This window comes from Quercus lobata, chromosome 7, assembly GCF_001633185.2.
Source record: "Quercus lobata isolate SW786 chromosome 7, ValleyOak3.0 Primary Assembly, whole genome shotgun sequence".
Classification (NCBI taxonomy): Eukaryota; Viridiplantae; Streptophyta; class Magnoliopsida; order Fagales; family Fagaceae; genus Quercus; species Quercus lobata.
In genome coordinates this window covers 2900842-2922707 of record NC_044910.1, presented here as the reverse complement: position 1 = coordinate 2922707, position 21866 = coordinate 2900842, and the positions used below count along the sequence as shown (strand labels likewise).

Genomic DNA, 21866 nt, shown 5'->3' with positions numbered 1-21866 from the left:
TAAGGACCTGGAGCGTTGGGTTGTGACTTCTTGGGCTACCGATCTCCTGGTGTTTTTCTTTACAAATCAGGCACTGAATTAGTCATGGTGTGCCTACTTGTATTGGGATTTTTTTATTTTAAATTTTTTCTACTGAGTTTAGGAGTTTTTATGTATACTTAAGTTTTTCTTTTATTAATACAAGTTTCTATCTTTTCCATAATAATAATAAAAAAACAACCTAACATTTAAGAATTTGTTATAAAAGTATTGTGAAAATATTATTAACATAACATTTCTCTTATATTTAACCTCAATCTAAATAATTTCTAGTAAAGGTAGTTTTTTTTTAATTAAAAAAATAAATTTATTATTTAATTAGAAACATACATGTAGTTATAAAACAATTCTTCTAATGCAAAAAAATGGAGAATATGAGAAATATGTTTTAAATGACCTAAAATTTAGATATTTGAAAATAATTCTTTTTCTTATTTGACCCTATTATCTGTTTAAAAAGAAAGAATAAACTAATTGTGATTAATGTGTGAGAGCATTTTGAAGCATTTAAAAAGTGAAAACTAAAAAGTTGTATTCTCTTCACAAATGCTATGTGCATGTTTAGACTTTAGAGGATTTGTTTTTATAAAAAAAAAAGGTAAAAATACAAAATCTATCATTTAAGTTTTATTATAATTTCACCCTTAAAAAAAAAAATTTATTATAATTTATTTCAGTTCTCTCATTTTACTTTTTGTTTAATTAAGTTTTTTGAGTTTTAAAATTATCCAATCAAGACTTTTCTTTAGTCTCTATTTTGTTAAAGAGAAATAAAATAATAATTCCTTTTGAAGAAAAAAAGGAAATAGAATTTTTAATTTTAAAAAGCTTTCAAGAAAAATTCAAATAAGAAAAAATTGTTACTAAAATAAAAGATCCACGGCGAAGCAAAGCTACTTTAAGCATTATTATCGGTGACACTGAAAATCATATTACTCTTTTTTAGCACTACCAACAAAAAAAAAAGGGGGTTCTATTAATGGAGTCAAAGCCAAAAATAATAGCTTCTCATCTACAATGTACAACCAATCTTTGTTTATACCTGCTTTCAAAAAAAAAAAAAAAAAAAATCTTTGTTTATACCTGATAACTCAAAGGTCAAAAAGAAAAAAAAAATTGTTTATTATTTCTCTCTCATACTATACAGTCTTTCTTCTCCCATTTTTTCTTTCTGTGGCTTCTTTATCTGAAGACTCTGAACGCCACTCTTTCTCCATTTCTTTTTTTTCCTTTCTTCACCATTCATCCCTTCTCTCTTTTCTTTTTCTTTCTTCACCGGTTTTTTTTTTTTTGCTTCTCTTTCCTATTTTCTCTCTTTCCATCTACGTGGGCTTGGTGGATTTTGACTGTGGTGGTGATTGATTTTGGGTATGGGTTTCTTGGATTTGGTGGTGGTGGGTTTGGGTGTGGGTTTGGCCGTGGGTTTGGCCGTGGTGATTGATTTTGAGTGTGCGTTTCTTGGATTTTGGCTATTGTGGTGTAGTGGTGGTTAAGTTTCAAGTAAAGTAGTAGTGGTGGTGTGGTGGTAGTTTGAGTTTTGGGTGGCTGGTTCGTGTGGTGGTGGCAGATCTGGGTTTGGTGTGGTGGTGGCAGTTTTGGGTGGCTTGCTTTGTATCTGAGAAGAGAGACAGACGAAGAGGAAAAGAGAGAAAGAGTTGAGGAAGAATAAAAAAATAATATTTCAATGAAGTAGCTAGAAAGAGAAAAGATACCCTTTGCAGTTAAAAGAGAGAGAGAGAGAGAGAGAGAGAGAGAGAGAGAGAGAGAAAAGATTGCGTCTCCGCCCTTTGCAGACCGCTTTGGTAAGCAAAAGGGCAATCTGATTTTTTCAATTTTCCTTTTTGATTTTATCATATTAATCTTCCCTGTTTTTTTGTATATATAGACATGTTTGGGGTTGATCAAAATAACTGAGGATTCGTTAGATTTCATGTTGAGCATGTATTAGCTGAAACAAAGGCTTCAATATGCTAAAAGATAGGTCAACCCCATCACCTGTTCGACAAAATGTCTTAGTGAAATTATAATCTTCTTGGTTAACTTTTTTATGTCTGTTTTGTGAAAGCCCTTCATTTTTGTTTGGATAATTTATTGTTTCTTTTCATGCCAACCCAGTATAAGATTTGTTTTGCTGATAGTTTATTGGGTTTTTGTTGATTATGCCAGCTTGGTTTAAATGAAGTAACATGGCATCATTTTCTTTTATTTGTTAGTATGTGTTTGATTATTTTAGGATACAAACAAGTTTAGGTTAAATGAGTAAAGCCAACTTTAATTTTGTTAATGTTTTGCTTTCTAAAGTACAAATAGTGATTTATCATGTTAAATTTATAGTTTATTTGATTATTTATCATGTTTATTTGGTAGTTTGTTTCTATGTTTCGAATTTGTGGTTCGATTCAAATTTTTGGATTAATCTTCTAAAATTTAATTATAATCTTGAAATTAAATTAAATTGCTTAGGCTTTTAATTACTTATTCATGTGAAGATGTAAAAGGACTGATTTCACTGTCAGAGTACTTTCTTCATCAATATGAAGAGTTGCTTCATATTGCAAAAGCAATAGCAAAGACTTTTGACCTTATTTAATATGCTCCTATTGTGAGCTTCAGATGCTATTAGTTTAGAAATAAATGTAAGAGCTCACTTTGAACCTCAAGTGTTATCTTAGATGTGAAACTCCAAAGGCACGCAAATGGTTAGGGATAGCAATATTCACTTATATTTGTCTCTTAATTTAAATCTCAACTTTCATAATTGCTAATTAGCATGTTACATTTTCATAATCTCAACTGGATTTCCATTTTTTTTCCCTTTGGTTATAATTTCCTCACGTAGAGAGCCTACCCTTTAGCCTTTTCAGTGAGACCCTGACCTTTGATTTGCTGGGTTTTCCTTATTTTCCTTGAATTTCATTCCAGTTGGGTCATTTAACTTTTGGAGTTTCGATTAAAATTTTATTTGGGCTAATTATAGGCTCTGTTTGCTGATAATTCACTAGGAAAAGATAAGAAACTTGTCATTGCTGCTTAAAATTTGATTTGCTTCATTTTCATTTATCTTCTTTTGTGACCTATTTATATGTCTTAGTGATTTGATGAGATACATTGGGTTAGCTAATTTGGTGTTATATGTTTCAGCTGAACATTTAAGTCCTTTAAATTTAAAGTGATCACTTTTACTCGTTAGATGACGTGACCAAACTAAAAAATGAGACATCATCACTCCAAGGGATTAAAGGTGATCACTTTAAGTGTGTTTGGGACTAAAATCAATGACTTTTAAGATTTTTAGGGACTAAAAGCAGTCACTTTAAACTTTCGAGACTAACATTGCTCATAGACTAAACTTTAGGGTCCAATAGTGTATTTTGATGCATTTTTTTATTGGACAAATTTGTAATACAAGTTTTTTTCTTTAGCTGTGTTCCCCAACCATTTTCAAAATTTTCAGTTGGGGGACCAGAAGAGGTTAGAATGAATTTCCTTAGCTGTATTTTAGTTGGGGAATTCTAAAAAGATGAATTTAGAATGAAGGTGTCATTTGATAGATAAGTATATTGTATTTCCTCGTAACAGTAATTATTTGTTGTGACTCCTTACAAATGTTTAAAAATCTTGAAATTTTATTCCCAATGCATCATAATTGAAATCTATATCCTGTGAAGTTCACCTACGTCTACATGCTCATTTTGGCTGTTGCCACTTTATTTATGCTAGGTGGTGTTTTAATTAAGCTGACCACTTGTTTTTTTTTTTTTTTGACAAGTAAATTGTGCTGACCATTTGTGATTTGTATTAAATTTCTTTCACATATTTCAAATTGCAGGATTCATTCCTTAGACTGGAACAGAAGAAGCTAGAGCCACTACCAACAAACAAGTAAAAGAAAGGAGTTGAACAGTTGGCATTCAAAGTGATTTGAGGCTGTACCATGGTCTGTTTTGGTGAGTATGTTTGTTAAGGAAACTGAACGCTTTGTTGCAGTTTTTTTATACGCATTTTTTCAAGTAATGAAATGGGCTTAACATAGTTGTGAATATATATATAGGAATGATAAATCTAGGGCTCATTGGATTAACGGAATCGGAATGGCTAAGGTTCTAGAAAACGAGGGTAAACTGTGGAGAACAATGGGAGTAGTTCGTAGTGGCAAGATTTATTACTCAATTGAGGAAACTTTGTATGTGAAATGACATTTTTTTGTGATGTTTTTTTTATCTCTTATTGTTTCTTGGTTTTTCTTTCAAAGGAATTAAGGAATAAGTTAATTATTCTTTTGGTGATAATATGAAACCCAGTATTTACAAGTCTAGAGCTTTAATATCTTGCTGTTCTTTATTCATAGTGTCTTTTATTGATCAAAATAACTGAGGATTTGTTAGATTTCATGTTGAGCATGTATTAAACGAAACAAAAGGTTTCAATATGCTAAAAGATAGGCCAACCCCATCACCTGTTCGACAAAATGTCTTAGTGAAATTATAATCTTCTTGGTTAATTTTTGTTATGTCTGTTTTGTGAAAGTCCTTCATTTTTGTTTGGATAATTTATTGTTTCTTTTCATGCCAACCCAGTATTAGATTTGTTTTGCTGATAGTTTATTGGGTTTTTGTTGATTATGCCAGCTTGGTTTAAATGAAGTAAGATGGCATCAGTTTCTTTTATTTGTTAGTATGTGTTTGATTATTTTAGGATAAAAACAAGTTTAGGTTAAATGAGTAAAGCCTACCTATCAAAAAAAAAAAAAAAAAGAAGTAAAGCCAACTTTAATTTGGTTAATGTTTTGCTTTCTAAAGTACAAATAGTGATTTATCATGTTAAATTTATAGTTTATTTGATTATTTATCATGTTTATTTGGTAGTTTGTTTCTATGTTTTGAATTTGTGGTTTGATTTAAATTTTTGGATTAATCTTCTAAAATTTAATTATAATCATGAAATTAAATTAAATTACTTATGCTTTTAATTACTTATTCATGTGAAGATGTAAACGGACTGATTTCACTGTCAGAGTACTTTCTTCATCAATGTGAAGAGTTGCTTCATATTGCAAAAGCAATAGCAAAGACTTTTGACCTTACTTAATATGCTTGTATTGTGAGCTTCAGATGCTATTAGTTTAGAAATAAATGTAAGAGCTCACTTTGAACCTCAAGTGTTATCTTAGATGTGAAACTCCAAAGGCACGCAAATGGTTAGGGATAGCAATATTCACTTATATTTGTCTCTTAATTAAAATCTCAACTTTCATAATTGCTAATTAGCATGTTACATTTTCATAATCTCAACTGGATTTCCATTTTTTTTTCCCTTTGGTTATAATTTCCTCACGTAGAAAGCCTACCCTTTAGCCTTTTCAGTGAGACCCAGACCTTTGACTTGCTGGGTTTTCCTTATTTTCCTTGAATTTCATTCCAGTTGGGTCATTTAACTTGTGGAGTTTCGATTAAAATTTTATTTGGGCTAATTATAGGCTCTGTTTGCTGATAATTTATTAGGAAAAGATAAGAAACTTGTCATTGCTGCTTAAAATTTGATTTGCTTCATTTTCATTTATCTTCTTTTGTGACCTATTTATATGTCTTAGTGATTTGATGAGATACATTGGGTTAGCTAATTTGGTGTTATATGTTTCAGCTGAACATTTAAGTCCTTTAAATTTAAAGTGATCACTTTTACTCGTTAGATGACGTGACCAAACTAAAAAATGAGACATCATCACTCCAAGGGATTAAAGGTGATCACTTTAAGTGTGTTTGGAACTAAAATCAATGACTTTTAAGATTTTTAGGGACTAAAAGCAGTCACTTTAAACTTTCGAGACTAACATTGCTCATAGACTAAACTTTAGGGTCCAATAGTGTATTTTGATGCATTTTTTTATTGGACAAATTTGTAATACAAGTTTTTTTCTTTAGCTGTGTTCCCCAACCATTTTCAAAATTTTCAGTTGGGGGACCAGAAGAGGTTAGAATGAATTTCCTTAGCTGTATTTTAGTTGGGGAATTCTAAAAAGATGAATTTAGAATGAAGGTGTCATTTGATAAATAAGTATATTGTACTTCCTCGTAACAGTAATTATTTGTTGTGACTCCTTACAAATGTTTAAAAATCTTGAAATTTTATTCCCAATGCATCATAATTGAAATCTATATCCTGTGAAGTTCACCTACGTCTACATGCTCATTTTGGCTGTTGCCACTTTATTTATGCTAGGTGGTGTTTTAATTAAGCTGACCACTTGTTTTTTTTTTTTTTTGACAAGTAAATTGTGCTGACCATTTGTGATTTGTATTAAATTTCTTTCACATATTTCAAATTGCAGGATTCATTCCTTAGACTGGAACAGAAGAAGCTAGAGCCACTACCAACAAACAAGTAAAAGAAAGGAGTTGAACAGTTGGCATTCAAAGTGATTTGAGGCTGTACCGAGGTCTGTTTTGGTGAGTATGTTTGTTAAGGAAACTGAACGCTTTGTTGCAGTTTTTTTATATACATTTTTTCAAGTAATGAACTAGGCTTAACATGGGTGTGAATATATATATATATATATATATATATATATTTATTTTGTTTTTGGATAAGTAGCATAATGGAGGCTGTGGATTGGGAAAATTCTTCGGGAGGGTCAAGTGATACTGAGGCCTATTTGCAAGATAAAAAATATGAGGATGATGAGGAACTCCATTTTACATCTGGGTTTATATCCAAGTTGCAGTTTAGGTATAGAATTTTTTATAAAATTGATTCTTTATGATATTATAAATATTCCCCCCCACCCCCCCTCCCCCAAAGTTAACTTTGGGTTATGGCTACAATTTTCAGGAAAGATAAATCCAGGGCTCATTGGATTAACGAAATCGGAATGGCTGAGGTTGTTGAAAACAAGGGTAAACTGTGGAGGACAATGGGAGTAGTTCGTAGTGGCAAGATTTATTACTCAATTGAGGAAACTTTGTATGTGAAATGACATTTTTTTGTGATGTTTTTTTGATCTCTTATTGTTTCTTGGTTTTTCTTTCAAAGGAATTAAGGAATAAGTTAATTATTTGTTTTGATGATAATATGAAACCCAGTATTTACAAGTCTAGAGCTTTAATATCTTGCTGTTCTTTATTCATAGTGTCTTTTATTGTAACTTATTTATTTTGGTATCTTTGTTTGAGGGACATGTAATTTTCTGAAGAATCCTTTGCTAATTATACATTCTATATTGTAAAGCAGAGCTGGGCTTACGGTTGTCCCCAAAAAATATGACTTTTGAAATTTTTTTTTTGAGCAAATTAGTTTGAAATTTCATACTGTGGCTTCGGTAAGAGATTATGTATTACCTTGTATGAAAGTTGAAGGACGAAGAGGTATCAGAGACACTTAAAACAATGCTTTTCAATAACTGAAACTTCAACCTTATAGTTTTAAGCGACACTTGCAAATTTATGCATAGTGTTGTAAGCGAAATGTAGTATTAGATAAGTAACCGATAAAAGCAATTATTAATTTATTATTTTTCTTATGAATATATTTCTTTTTAAGTTTTTGAAAAGAAGTAACTATGCATTTGTGTCCTTTTTCATTATATGTTGAGATGGAATCATTTGTAAAGTGTAACTTCTTATTTTTGTAGGTTTTTGATGGAAATAGGCGCATTGCTTCTCTTGGATGACAATGGTACAAGTCTTTCATTAAATGATGTTTATGCAAAGGTTTGTGGAGGCTCTTGGGAGCTATTTGAGGTTTATAGGCACTTGAAATCTCTTGGTTACATCGTTGGGCAGCATGGCATTGCTTGGTCTATTAAGGATGCTAAGAGTAACCGTCAATCTGTTTCTCTTCAATGCTCTCCACAAAGCAGTGAAGTGGTAGACTTAGAATCAGAAGATGAGAGTTCCATTGTTGGACCATTTAATTATATGCACGTTAATGAAGCAAGGCCAGTTTTTGATGTCTATCTCCCAAATAGCAAGTTTAGAAAATCTTCTCCAGGTGATCCCAGCTTTGTGATCTGCTTAACTAGGTAATTGTATTTGGTAGCTCCTAAGAATGAGTAACCTTCTCTATTTGTGGTTGATTGCAAATTGTTATTTATATTATTATCATTAGAAATGTGCTTTTTATATTAAAGAACTTCATAGTAACCACTTTCTTTTTCAGATTATCTTTTGCTGAAAGCATTTAATTGCAACAATCCTATGTGTTAGCTTCTAGGTTTTTGATATCTTGAGGAATTTGTTGGGAAGGATTTACACCATATGCATCTAGATTATTATTTTATGTTTTTTCTTAAGTATATACAAATATGTTATTTTATTTAAATTCCAACTGTGTCAGTGTTTACCGTTGTATATTTTGCTCATAACTGGTCATAAACCTGGAAAAATGACGGCCATCATAAAATGCAGTCACGTTATTAAGATTGGATTTCTGCCCCTAGACTTTGGCTTAGGTGGGGTTTGGCTTAGGAGAAAAGGAATTCTGTACTTTGTTATTAATTTTAGAAATGTATTAACTTACAAATTTACTAAGCATGAAAGAATGTTTCTCTATTAGTTTCTTTGGAAATTAAATGTTGTTCAATTTTTGGATGCAGTAGATCAAGCCTCTAGTTAGTATGATTTTATTGTTTTCTTACTTATTTGTATATTTTAAATAAGTCATGTTTTCTACATTTTTTTTTTTTGACAATCTTCTTAGAAATGTGGGTAGAAGGCATTTTTGTCTTTTATAATCACATACATGTGTTAGCATAATGTGAAGCATGCTTATAATTCCTATTTGTAACATTTTTGAAATATGAGATAGAAATAACTACATTATGGTAGGATTTTTCAACTCTTGACTATCAAACATTTGTTTTTGTTTTCACTTAGTATGAAGATAATACCTATTAATGTGTAAAGAGGGAGAAATGGAAAAGGCTCCAACAGTTCTCCCAGAAAATTTCTATATCTTAGTTTACAATCATATTTTAATGATTTAATTACTCCCTTCTTGGTTATCTACCACTTTAATTTCTACTTGTCTCATCACACGCTCTTTGCGTGTGCAATTCTCCTTTTTTTGGGTTTTTTTTTTAATAAGAACTTGGGGTAGGTTTATATATATATATATATATATATATATATATAGAACATGAGCTGGATTTTTTTTTTTTTAATATTTTTTTTTAGAGGAACATGGGGTAGTGGGAAGTTTTATAGAACATAGGCTAAGTTTTTGGTTTTTAATTTTTGTTGATTTACGGTTTTAACCTTTTTTTTTAATAAATTTTTTTAGAATAAGAATTAGTTAATTAGATTAGGGGTATTTTTGGAAATTAAAAATACAATAACTAAGAGCCTGTTTGGCCAACCATTTTTCATAATTCAATTTCCATCACTCATTAATCATCACTCATCACTCAATTTTTCACACCCGTTTGGCATCATCACCCAATTTCCATCACTCAATATTTTTCACCCTATTTGTGAGCCCATACCTGTCAATCGGTGTAACTTTTTCTCTTTTTTTTTTGTTTTTGTTTTTTTGTTTTGTTTTCGGTACCCAAGCTCACCGAAGCTAAAAAAAAAAAAAAAAAAAAAAAAAAGAAGGAACTGAGAAACCAGAACTGAAGAACCGATCAAGTGAAAAAAAAAAAGTCAAAAGGTGGTCAAAAGTTGCGACTGTGGGTCCCTCTATGTGTGTTTATTTACGAAAATGCCATTGAGTTATGAGTTATGGAAACTGAAAACAGCCTTTGGTTGTTTTCAGTTTCCATAACTCAAAAATCAGAGAATTGAGTGATGGAAACAGAGTTATGGAAATAGAGTTATCGTTTGGCCAAACAACCTTTTTGCTATGGGTCCCACTATTTTTGAGTTATGAGTTATGGAAATTGAAAATTGATTTATCAAATTTGGTTGGCCAAACAGCCTCTAACTTTCTGAATTCTTCTAATATATAGAGATTACTCGGTTTACAATCATATTTAAATTTTAAGTGGTAATTGGCATTCTGCAAAGATAGACCCATATAATCTCTGAAAAGTGTTAAATTGTAATCCCCAAAGTAAAAGTAATTTTTGCTTGAAGAAGATCAGTAAAATTTGGTATTATATATTTCATTAATCCATCAAAACTTGTTCTCTCCAGTTGCTTTGTAAGAGATCTATAACTTATTAATTGATATGCATATCCTGGTCTAAAAGTTTTTGAATCTTTTATGCTTGCCTTCTCTTGCAGGGGTGATCTACCATCCATAGCAGATATTGAAGTCCTTGAGAGGCAATGTGGGGCCATTCCTTTGCGGTTTTGCCATGTAGAGTTTGGACGGGTCAGTTTCTTTTCCTTTGATGAAGTGGAGCTTCCTATCCTACCCTGACTCTTTGGAGTGGTAACTGTTCTATACTCTTTACCAAAAAAAAAAAAACTGTTCTATACTCCATGTTTAAATGCTACTTTGCAAAGATATGAAGAGCTTTATGTACATACTAGGAGTCACAAAAATTATAAGCAAGATGCCTACATCAACATTTGTTTTATAGAAATTGATTTTGAGAAAAAATGTGCAATTTTTGGGCATAGTTTATCTATGTATAGAATGGATGTCAATTTTACGTACGTAACTATAACTTTTCTAATAATGGGTGAAGTTTCTTGTTGTTATGTTGTTTGATTCATGGTTGTCAAAATCGCGATCTGAATCGTAGAATTGCTCGATTTTACAATCTCATCTCATCAAAACGTTTAGGATCTCATTAAGATCGTAAAAATGATAGGATCGTACATAGGATCGTGTAGGATCATATGGGATTTTACCAATCCTACCAAAAACATAAAATTTTGGTTTTTTATTTTAACTTTTTTTAGGGATAAATTTTTTGTTTTGATGAAGCTTTAAGGGTTTTTGTTTTTTTGGTAAAAATGCAAAATTAACCCTCTAACTTTCAGTCTTTTTCATTTCAGTCCTCTAACTTTCAGTTTTGTTATTTTAGTACTTATAAAAAAAAAAACTTTCAGTTTTGTTATTTTAGTCCTTTAACTTTCAATTGTTGTTAATTCGGTATTCCGTTAGACTTCAGTTATCTACTGCCGTTAAGTGAGCCAAAATGACATTGTTTTGACTTTTTTTTAAAATTTTTTTTTAATTTATTTTTTAAATTAAAAAAATTAAGAAAACTATTATTAAAAAAAAAGTCATTTTTTTTTTCTCATTTTCTCTCTTGCCACCGTCAGCCTCCACCTCTCCATCTCTCTTTCTTTGTCACTCACTCCACCAAAATCTGAAACCCAAAGTCTCTTGGGATAATCATCTCCCTGACTAACCCACTTAGCATCGAGTCTAAGATTTCAAGCCTAATCTAACTATGCAACCCAGTGATCACATTTGCCATGTCATCAAGCGCTCACAAACTTTCAAACATTTCTCTTCGTTTCAAAACCATTGTTCTTGACTTGCTTGAGTTCGACTTAACGATGAGGAGTCTGGTACAAACGATTGACCGCGTCGAAGTGAGGTAGTTCGATTTGGCGGTGATATTGTACTCGTTGGGGACCACTGAGAGAGTCAAAGGAGTGATGTTGACTCATCAGAACCTGATGGTGACTATGTCCGGTACCTATGCGCATGGTTAGACAGAGAGATAGAAAATGAGATAGCGAGAGAGAGTCCAACAAGTGAGATAGAGAGATAGAGAATGAGAAAAAAAAAAGTTTTTTTTTCTAATAACAATTTTCTTAATTTTTTTTAATTATCAAAAAAAAAGAAAAAGAAAAAAAGAAGAAGGTCAAAACGACGTAATTTTGGTTTATTTAACGACAATAGATAATTGAAGTCTAACAGAGTACCGAAATAACAATAATTGAAAGTTAGAGGACTGAAATAACAAAACTGAAAGTTAGAGGACTGAAATGAAAAATAATGAAAGTTAGAGGGTTAGTTTTGCATTTTTTCCTTATTTTTTCAAGTTGTGATGGTTTGACTTTTTGTTCTTTTTTTTTAATAAAATTATGTTAATCTGAGCAAATGTTTTCTAATTTTTAGTTCACTTGTAATCAAAATGAAGGAATGCTTCTTCATTTCTTAATGAATAATTTGATGTTGACTTTGTTGCTTTTTAATCTATAATGTTGTTAAATTTGTTTGATCAATAGATGATGAAATGGATGATGATGATTAGGAATTTAGGACGGTGGTTATAAGAACCTTAGAATGAGAATAATTAAATGTTCACTTCACCTTAATATTCATCTTGCTTTTGGATTTCATATTGTAGTTAGCCAGTTTCCATTTGCTAACTTATTTTGGATTTCAAACTTGGAATTTAGAATTTGGAAAATATTTTTCATATGTTTTGATAAATATTTTGGTATTTAGTTGCTAATTAAACATTTATTGAATTTTTTAGATATATTGGGTCAAAACTTAAATATATTTGTTTCATTAGTATAGACTTAGCGATATATGTTATGCAAATTACATCATATGATGCAAATCTTAGTTTATTTATGGTTGAATTTATAATTTACGTAATTATTTAACATACAAGGTCATTATCAATATGTTTTTTGCTTTAAATCTGAAAATATGTAGGATTTTACGATTCACGATCCGATCCTACGATTTATGATCCCATTTATCTTTAACGGTCCTACGTAGGATTCCGATTTTGACAACCTAGGTTTGATCTCTGTTAGGGAATTATATAGAAGTGCAAGATAGTTTAAGCCACCAAGGAAACTTTATCAAACACCTTGCAAAATCTTTTTTTTTCCTTTTTAACATGTTATGCTCTTTCACATTGAAACTCATGAAATTCTCTAACTTTCCCCAGCATTCGAATTGTCAATCATTTTGTATAACACAATTCAATTCCAAAAAAATAAATTTCCTCGTCTGAGTCATCTCTATTTAACTCATTCACGTTGAAAAGTTTATCAAATCTTCTTCATTATTTTTAAGAGGGTCAAATTTTTTAATTTATTATTATATGTATTATGGTGGCACAGGACAAAACCAGGATATCAAGGTCTTGTAGCTTTTCTATCTCTCAGGTTTAGAGGAAAAGTTCAGTTTCAGTGAGTGGTAGCTTTTGAGCTTACAAGGTCGGACGAGACACGCTGCCGTTGTGGTAGAGAAGAATAAGTTGAAGGAAATGAGAGGCCGGTAAGAGAGTAAGGGGTAGAGATTTCTTTTCAATTTTGTAATACTTTAATAAAAAGAAATGTAAATAAATAAATAACGTCGGCTGCAGGTAACAAAAAAAAAGCTAATTATACTTATTTTTGAATTATGAAAACCTCTTTCCACTGATATCATCCGAACTCAATCAATTAGATTATAGTGTCTTACATGGCCTCAATTTTCTAAGCTGTGGCACTACTTTCTATCATTCTATGCCATGACTAGTCATGACTTTTCCTGCCGACAGACTTTACTGTTTCGACTTTCGAGTAGAAAGAACATGATAGTATATACTCACTTTAACGAAAATTCGATTGGTGCAATGGGCGTACCGTATAGGACAATTGGATATATTAGTTTCGATGGCTCAGTGTGTGATTCCGATATAACAAATTAACAAAAGAAACGCGTTCATGTCACCTTGCAAAATCTTTTTTTTTTTTAATTTATTAATTTCACTAAGAGATTTGCTTTCAATAATAGTTGATTATAGTTGGTATTAGATAGTTATTGGCTATAGATTTTGACTTTGAAGTGTCAAGTCGTGGATACCTAGTTATTAAACAGTGCGCTTATAATTGGTTTTAGATGGTTCAACTCTGAAAATTATCAGATAGTTATTAAAAAAATGCTCTTTTAGCCAATAAATCTCACTTTAAGGAACACTACCTTATTATAGTCAGTATTAGAGTTTATTATTAGATATATTATTCGGTCAATCAGCTTTTAAAATTTATTTTCTTCTGAGATTTACGAATTTATGGCAGCTGTACTATTAAGCCCTAATTGTTCTCTTCATTAAGAAAATAAAACTCTGAGTTGATTCAGATTTGACAATATCCTTACACTTATAAAGCTTAGAGCATTTCCTTTCATCTCTGAAACAGCTTAGAGACTGGCTGTAAAATGTCTTATAATAGACTTCATTGTCAAAAAACATTGTAGTTTTATTTTTTTCTTTTCATTTTTTAGGTGCAATTGTTATAGATGGTTGTAACTTGCACCTCTTTTAGCATGGTTGCTATGGAGTATCCCAGGCAAGTAATGTTTTGAGTCATTTGCTTAATTGTAGTCTATATGAACTTCTGCTCTTCCAACTGAATATCGCCATTTCTTTAATGAAAAACCTATCCAATTATATGAGAAACGACCTGATATCTTATCCATTTTCCTGAACTCAACCCTTCCTTCAAATGTCATTGATATATACTCATGGCTTTTTCAATGTTGATGAGGTCATACAGTACTTCTTCCGTACATGCCTGTTACTTAACAACTAGACAAACTTTGAGCAATTCAGACACCGGTAGAGCATTCCTAGGAGTCTAACTGCATTGGACATTACTACAACTGGAATTTCTATCCTACAATGCATAGCCAATTATTCCCATTCCTTACACTCTATTCTCAGATTGTTATATTTAAGCTCTCCTGGCTTTTCCAATAATATCTACGTCTCCTAATACCTAGAGGAAGTGAGGAACTTTGTTTCCTTTTTGTTCTACCCTTCCTGTTTTGCTTGATCATTGTAATTTGGTTTCTTGAAGTTTTTGCCCCTTTAGTACATTTCCTATGTATATGGGCTAAGTTTTTTATTTTTTAAATAAAATTTATGTTACTTATAAAAAAAAAAACTTCTTTAATCTATTGATCTACAAATTTGTGATTCCAAAGGTGATATATGAAACACAGTGATGCAACCCAAAATTCTCAGAGATTATGGATAGACAAAAAAGGAATAATGTATGAATCAACATCTAGGTTGCTTGGAGTCAATATCAAACATAAAAAGATTAGCTACAATTTGGGAGTCAGTTATTAGGATTGCTTGAAATCAACACTAATCTATTGGGGGGAAAATTCCAAAAGACTTTCTACTCAAGCAAAACGAAACATTACTAAATCCTGGTGCTTTAAATAGGGTTCTCACTTCTCAAGTTATATTGAGAACTTTCTCAACAAAAAATAAAAAGTTACATTAAGAAAGGACATAAAATAACTGCATAATAAAAATAAAAAACTTCATAATCAATTGACTATAGAAAATAAATCATAGTCAATGAAAATAGAAACAACTAAAATTTTAGCCTAAAAAGTCTTGATATTCATAGCATCAATCAAAATTAATTATAATTAATTAGGTCCAACTTTTGTGTTGTTTGTCTAATCACTTCAGCTTTCATCTTGGCCATTTGATCTTGCTTGATTGCAAATACTTGTAAGGTGTATTGGTCCGGATTAACCCTGCTTATTTATTTATTTATTTTTTTTGAGAGGAACCCTGCTTATTTCAATGATAAACATTTTTTTTCACATGATAAGACAATTCCTAAGGGTTGAAATGACCTATGTGATTGGCCTTGTCACATTTTAATTCACAAGTTTTCAATTTGTACATTGAACTTCTAATGTTTGGAATAAAATATATTTGTTCAGATTTCGTCAAAAATAAATGTTTTTCTCATATGATAAGACAATTCCTTTAGAACAGAAATTACCCATGTGGTTGGTCTTATCACATTTCAACTCAAGTTTTCAATTGTAAATTGAACTTCTAAAGTTTGGAATAAAATATAATCTTTAAGATTTCGTCCAAAATAAACATTTTTCCCACGTGTACAGCAGATATGGACCAAAAAAAAAATTAATTTAAACTTTACAAGCTGAAACTATAGCCATACTATATGCGGTGCAAATCACAAGTTGTGAAAGCTGGAATCAAGTAATCATTGAAGGGGATGCTAAAGCCTGCTTCTATCCTGTCACCTAATGATCTCCATCCGAATTGGTTCAAGTACACCATGATCCCTAACATCCTTAGTTATTTAAATTCCTTTGTTAATTTATCTTTTGTTTGGGTTAGGAGGACCTACAATTTCGCAGCCCATGCTGCTGCAAAGTTCTCTTTGAGTTCCTCTCAGACCTTTTGTTCAAAAAGGACAATCTGCCACCTTTTTTAGAGTCTATCTGCTAGGTAGACTGTCCATCTTTTTCATACTTTAATGAATTGAATCACATCTTATAAAAGAAAAAGGTGACAAAATGTATCTATTGAAAAGCTTATGTAACTAAATTATGACAAGGGCAAATCACAAAGGGCTAATTGTAATTTATCCTATTAAAAAAAATAAGGGGTAAAGTTGTTCACAAAATGCAAAATGTTAATTATATAGAACCTAATGGTTTCAATTTCATCTAAACTTTAAGGGTGAAAGCTTGTGAACTAGATTGTGATAAAACCAATCGACAAGGAATAAATTGTATTTTTTCCCATATAAAAGTATAATGACTTTTTGATAAACAACTTCTACATGAAAATCCTATCAAATGATGGGTGTGTGGGAATTTAAGGAAGTATGACCATTGTTGATGCTTCTATTTTGGAAGGAGTTATATATGACCTTCAAATTTAATCTAGGTATGTTAGCAAGCCGGTTCAAAATTTGTAGTTAGCATCTTGGGCTAAAATTTCTAAGGGATTCATCATTGTAGTTATCTGAGGTGTGGAAGAGGAAGGACTACACATACCCAAGAGAATAATCATATCTCAAAGAGTTCTAGACACCATCCTTAGTAAAAGTAAAAAAAAATAGAGGTTGATCTTTAGGTTGCAACTTGCAATTGGAATCAAGTAACAAGCAGTGAAACTTGTACATTAGCTTGCTTGGAATGGTATGGTAGAATTCAACTATATGTTAATAAAGTCTATGAATCTATTCCCCTTTACTCCTTTTCAATCCAAACAAGTCCTAAAAGTAAAATAGAAGAAAAATCTAAATGCTACTCCCAAGCTGTGAGTTTTCATACATCCACAATCTCAAATATATATATTTGTGGAATGATTCGTGATGCTTTGTTCTTCTAGCTCACGAAAAGAAAAAGAACCCTCTGCCTCTTACCCAACCTCTCTTGTATTTTATTCCGTTTAAGAAAACAATTAATATCTAGCTTCTTTTTTTTTTTTTTTTTTTTTTTTTTTTTAAAGAATGAATATCTAGCTTGTTGTAATGGGATTTTACCAATTTAATGTTTGGTCACGTCAATAGACAAAATATGTCACCATAATCATTGGTTACAAGTAGACAAATTATGTGACTCGATGATGAAATCTATCTCAATTTTATCAGTAGAATACAAAAAATTGTCACCGACTAATGATGCAATTGAAGCAACTGTTTTTATCCAAGGTATGCATTCATAATGATGGTTCAGACCTACACAGAATTTTTATATGCTTCTCGTTAGGGTTGTTGATGTTATAGAAATATAGAATATAAAAATTACTCCCCAAATTATTATACCAAATAATCACTAAATTAATGTTAAACAATTGATACCAAGTCGGTTTTTTTTTTTTTTTCAAACCTTAACTTTTTAAATTTGTTCACATGTTGCCCCGTAAGATATAGCTAATTTTGTCACTTGTTTATACTTTTATGAGGTATAAATTCCACAAAACCTGTGGTCCATTATAATTTAAAAGTAAGAAATAAATTTTAATTTAATTTTATTGTTTAAAGAAATATTAGAGAAATTATGAGTTGAACGATGTAAGAGCATAGTTAGGTATATATGGAAGGAAGCTTGAGGAACTTGCTTAAAAGTGATGGTATTTGGTTGACAATTATTTCCTCCTAGAGTAACTTGTTGCAAGAGTGATGATGGATGAGATATGTTTGTTTTAGAAAGGTGATGCAGGGCATAGTGTAAGCATGAATCATAGAGCCAAAAAGAAAGTGATGTGGAGGCTGAGAGCCGAGATGGGTAGGTGCCCAATCCAAGTGATGCATGAATCATAGAGCCAAAAACAGTGTAGAGCTGTGCTATTTGACAATATAAAGGTTATTTTACTATACCCACGTAGGTTATTGGGAAAGCAAAAATCAGACTGGCCCAATCCCAAATGCCTACTTTGGTGTGCTCGTGTTTTGTTTTTGTTCGTTTTTGGTATCTTTGATTAACTTTCTTTCTAAATTGAGAAGGAGATATATATGATTATAAGTTCCTTTTAGATAGTTGAAGCAGGACATAGTGGAAGCACGTTGATGATAGTGGGTCATATAATGATCTAACTAAAGTGATGGACGGCTAATGTAGATTTGACAATATATAGGAAAATTATGATGTGCCTACTATGTAAGGCTTTTTTTTTTTTTTTTTTTTTTTTTTTTTTTTTTTTCGCGATTTCGATGGCGGTGGGAAAAAAATTCACACTGGCCCAAGGTAAAATTATTTGGTGAATCCCATATACTATACCTTATTCTAATTTAGGTACATCTTAATTACACTTAGAAGTACAATAAAAAAGTTGGGACTTTTAAATGCACAATGAAATGAAGACATTTATTTAAGATGGTATTTATGCTCAAATTTAAACTTTTAGTGGGTCTCACTAATTAAAATCATGACAAGAATCACAAAACCCATCATTCATGAGAGAGGATGGGTCACTATTTTTGGAGTATTGAGTAATTTTTCTAATTTTATTATGCATGGTAAGACCAATCATTCATGTGAAAGAGGAATGAGCAATCGCTATTGAATAATTTCTCCTACGTAGGACTTATCATTCATGTGAGAGGATGGGCCACTACTTTTGGAGTGTTGAATAATTTTCCCAATCTTCTTCTTGAGCAATCACTTCCAATCATTCATGTGAAATAGGAATGAACAATCGCTATTGAATAATTTCTCTTACGTAGCATCCTTCATGTGAAAGGATGGGCCACTACTTTTGGAGTATTGAATAATTTTCCCAATCTTCTTATTGAGCAATCACTTCCAATCATTCATGTGAAAGAGGAATGAACAATCGCTATTGAATACTTTCTCCTACAAAGGACTCATCATTCATGTGAGAGGATGGGCCACTACATTTGGAGTATTGAATAGTTTTCCCAATCTTCTTATTGAGCAATCAAAGTGATTGCTCAATAAGAAAATTGGGAAAATTATTCAATACTTCAAAAGTAGTGGTCCATCCTCTCACATGAATGATGAGTCCTATGTAGGACCTATGACCTATCATTCATGTGAGATGAATAAGCAATAAGTATTGAATAATTTTCCTAATCTCCTATTTTGTGGGCATTAAATTTTTTCATATTTACATCAAATATAAACACATTAATTTCTTGATGAGAGGGTAAAACTTAGGTGCATTATATTAGGTTCTCCAAATAAATTCAAACACAAAATTAAATTAAGAAAAAAGTTAACCGATGCCTTAAGGGCATTAGATTAGGAAATACTTTTAGAAAATTTTATGGGGGAAAAAAAGTAATTAATTTTTTTATAAAAGTGGTATCAAAAGTTTCTCAAAATTTAATCTTTTATCAAATGCTCTAAGAGCACTCTAGATTACCCTTGAATAAAATATTGTTGTTGTAGGGTCACAGTTTTGGAGCCCAAGTCCAAATTGTATGGAATCTTGGTCCAATGAACTCAATACAATGAATTTGTAGAGAATGGGTTGGAAACTTGGATCTTAGCGAATCAGACGGTCAACCAACAGGTCTGGGTGATAAAGAAAGAAAGATGACATAGATTTACTAGGAAGAGACGTCCTCAGATTTTATCCGAGAAGACTCATTCTTCATCTATCGTTCCTCTCCCCTATTACCAGTCCTTCCCCCCTATTTTATGTTATCTTCTTCTCATTTCCACCGTCCACGTGTAGATTTAGATTGATAGTGCTGATACTTGTCCCATCAACCCCTCCCCAAAGTCGTTGGGAGTGGTTGTAAATGCTGAAAAACAGGGTTCAGTTAATTGCATAGCACTTAATGCAATAGTAACAGCTTTCTCTTAAATATTTCCATGCCTTCCTTTGTCATTTTCTTTCTTAATACTTATTCTTTTCCATGGAATGGTCCGGAGTGTCACTTTAAATGGCAGACCGCCCCCTTTATCCTTGGCCTTGCTTAGCCGAGGAGGAGTTCTTCCTTGGGCTGAGCCCTTGGCCCAACATATACATTGATCTGGGCTCTCTAATTTGTCACCTCCATAGTTGTCATTAAAAAAATATGCATTATTTATGCTTCATTGATAAATAGCATCATGTGTTTGAATTTCATTAGGAAGCTTTTTTTTAAGGGTGTCATTAGGAAACTTAATATACAATATCTAACGAATTGTAGCCTCATTCCTAATTGTGATAGGTTTAATATTAATAGCATTGAATTTGTGATGCATTTTCAACAAAATTTAATTCAAATAGTAGCTAAAAATTAAAGGAATAGTTAGGAAATTGATTGGAGAAATTAAAAATAAATGCTAACAAATAAGAATTTAAACTTGAACATAAATGTCATACTAAATAAATGCATTTATTTCCTTCCATTTAAGCTCCTTTAACACATGATATGCATGGAGTCAACAAGACGTGTTACACATGATATGCTAGCACTTGTTTTATTTATCATAAAAACATGTAACATTTCAACAAAAAGAGGATTTTTTTTTTTGCTTTGTTATTAAGGGTGTATTTAGATACATCTTTTTACTAACTTATTATTATTTATATATTGAAAATTGATTAAATATTGTTGTACCTAAAAAATTGAAAATTTTAAAAAATGATGCATGAGTAAATAAACTAAAAAACTAAAATAAAAAGTTGACGACAAAGAGACTCTGAATAAAATTAGAGCAAACTTTGCAACCATAGGCCACAACAAACTTCAGATCCCAATTTTTGTTTTGTTTTCCTTTGTCTGTTAATTCAATCTCCTAGCTAGAATATATTCCTAGTAATATGATCAATGAAAGAATCCAACTCCATGCGTGAAACTCCACCTTTTTCAATGGACTGCCTGACAACACCGCCCAAATCCACTGTCCTCTTCCTTATCTGATCCCCTTCTTTCGATGTCATCAACAATTTCACAGCCCTTTCTATTGTGAATGATGGCACTAGCTCATCTCTACGTGACCAGTCCTTCACAACAATACCAACTTTGAGCAATTTTGTTATCAAAACAGTGTTTCTTGGCTGATCTGAGGCCATTGGCCATGCTGCTATTGGTACCCCCATAGTGATACTTTCCATGCAAGAATTCCACCCACAGTGACTCATAAATCCACCAGTTGATGGGTGACTTAGAATTTCCAATTGTGGTGCCCAATCTTTCACTACCATTCCTCTATCTTTAACTCTCTCTTCAAACCCTTTCAGAATTTCAGCTTTTCTAAGCTCTCCATTAATAAAAACATCACCTTTATCAGCATCCCTTAATACCCAGATGAACTTTTGCCCACTTTTTTCCAACCCAATTGCTAGCTCCTTTATTTGCTTGTCTTCCAAAGCAGTTGTTGTCCCAAAAGACACATATATCACTGAAGTTGGGTTTTTATAAGCAAAAAATATCGAGATTTCCTCCTCCAAGATAATAATGTTTAATTGCAATTTGTTGTCAACTTTATCCTTTAAAGTTATGTATTCAATAATTACAATGTCACATCTTTTTAATTTTTTTAATTTTTTTTTGATGCGAACAATGTGACATCCTTGGTTGTATGAAAAATGCATTCAAAATACTACCGTGACACACATGGTAATTATTAATCAACATGGTATCTCTTTAATCTCTAGTGCTAAAAATAAACTGTGAATAACTTCTTATTTTGTTGTTTGTTATAATTATTATTACATTTTGAACAAATTT

General features: G+C 31.4%; 1 protein-coding gene and 1 long non-coding RNA gene across 10 annotated transcripts in view; both read left to right on the top strand.

The window, feature by feature from the left end:
• Positions 1-1739: 1739 nt before the first annotated feature.
• Positions 1740-13408, top strand: LOC115953003. 9 transcript variants are annotated; one of them, XR_004083612.1, is made up of 8 exons: positions 1740-1841; positions 3869-3986; positions 6368-6485; positions 6631-6765; positions 6868-6999; positions 7667-8025; positions 10260-10350; positions 13071-13408. XR_004083612.1 is itself a non-coding variant. In XM_031070406.1 (8 exons), exons 4-8 carry the CDS (start codon positions 6635-6637, stop codon positions 13074-13076), a joined length of 795 nt encoding a protein of 264 aa, XP_030926266.1. In that variant the 5' UTR covers positions 1740-1841; positions 3869-3976; positions 6368-6485; positions 6631-6634; the 3' UTR covers positions 13077-13408. The 9 variants fall into 9 exon arrangements, 7 of the variants coding, with proteins under 7 accessions (XP_030926266.1, XP_030926270.1, XP_030926265.1 ...); XR_004083611.1 differs by having other exon boundaries at positions 13026-13408; XM_031070406.1 differs by having other exon boundaries at positions 3869-3976; positions 7667-8056; positions 13026-13408.
• LOC115953004 overlaps positions 1887-21866 on the top strand; it is a 62653-nt gene continuing 42673 nt past the window's right edge. The window contains exon 1 of the long non-coding RNA XR_004083614.1: positions 1887-2020. This is a non-coding gene — a long non-coding RNA (uncharacterized LOC115953004). The remainder of the gene's footprint in view (positions 2021-21866) is intronic.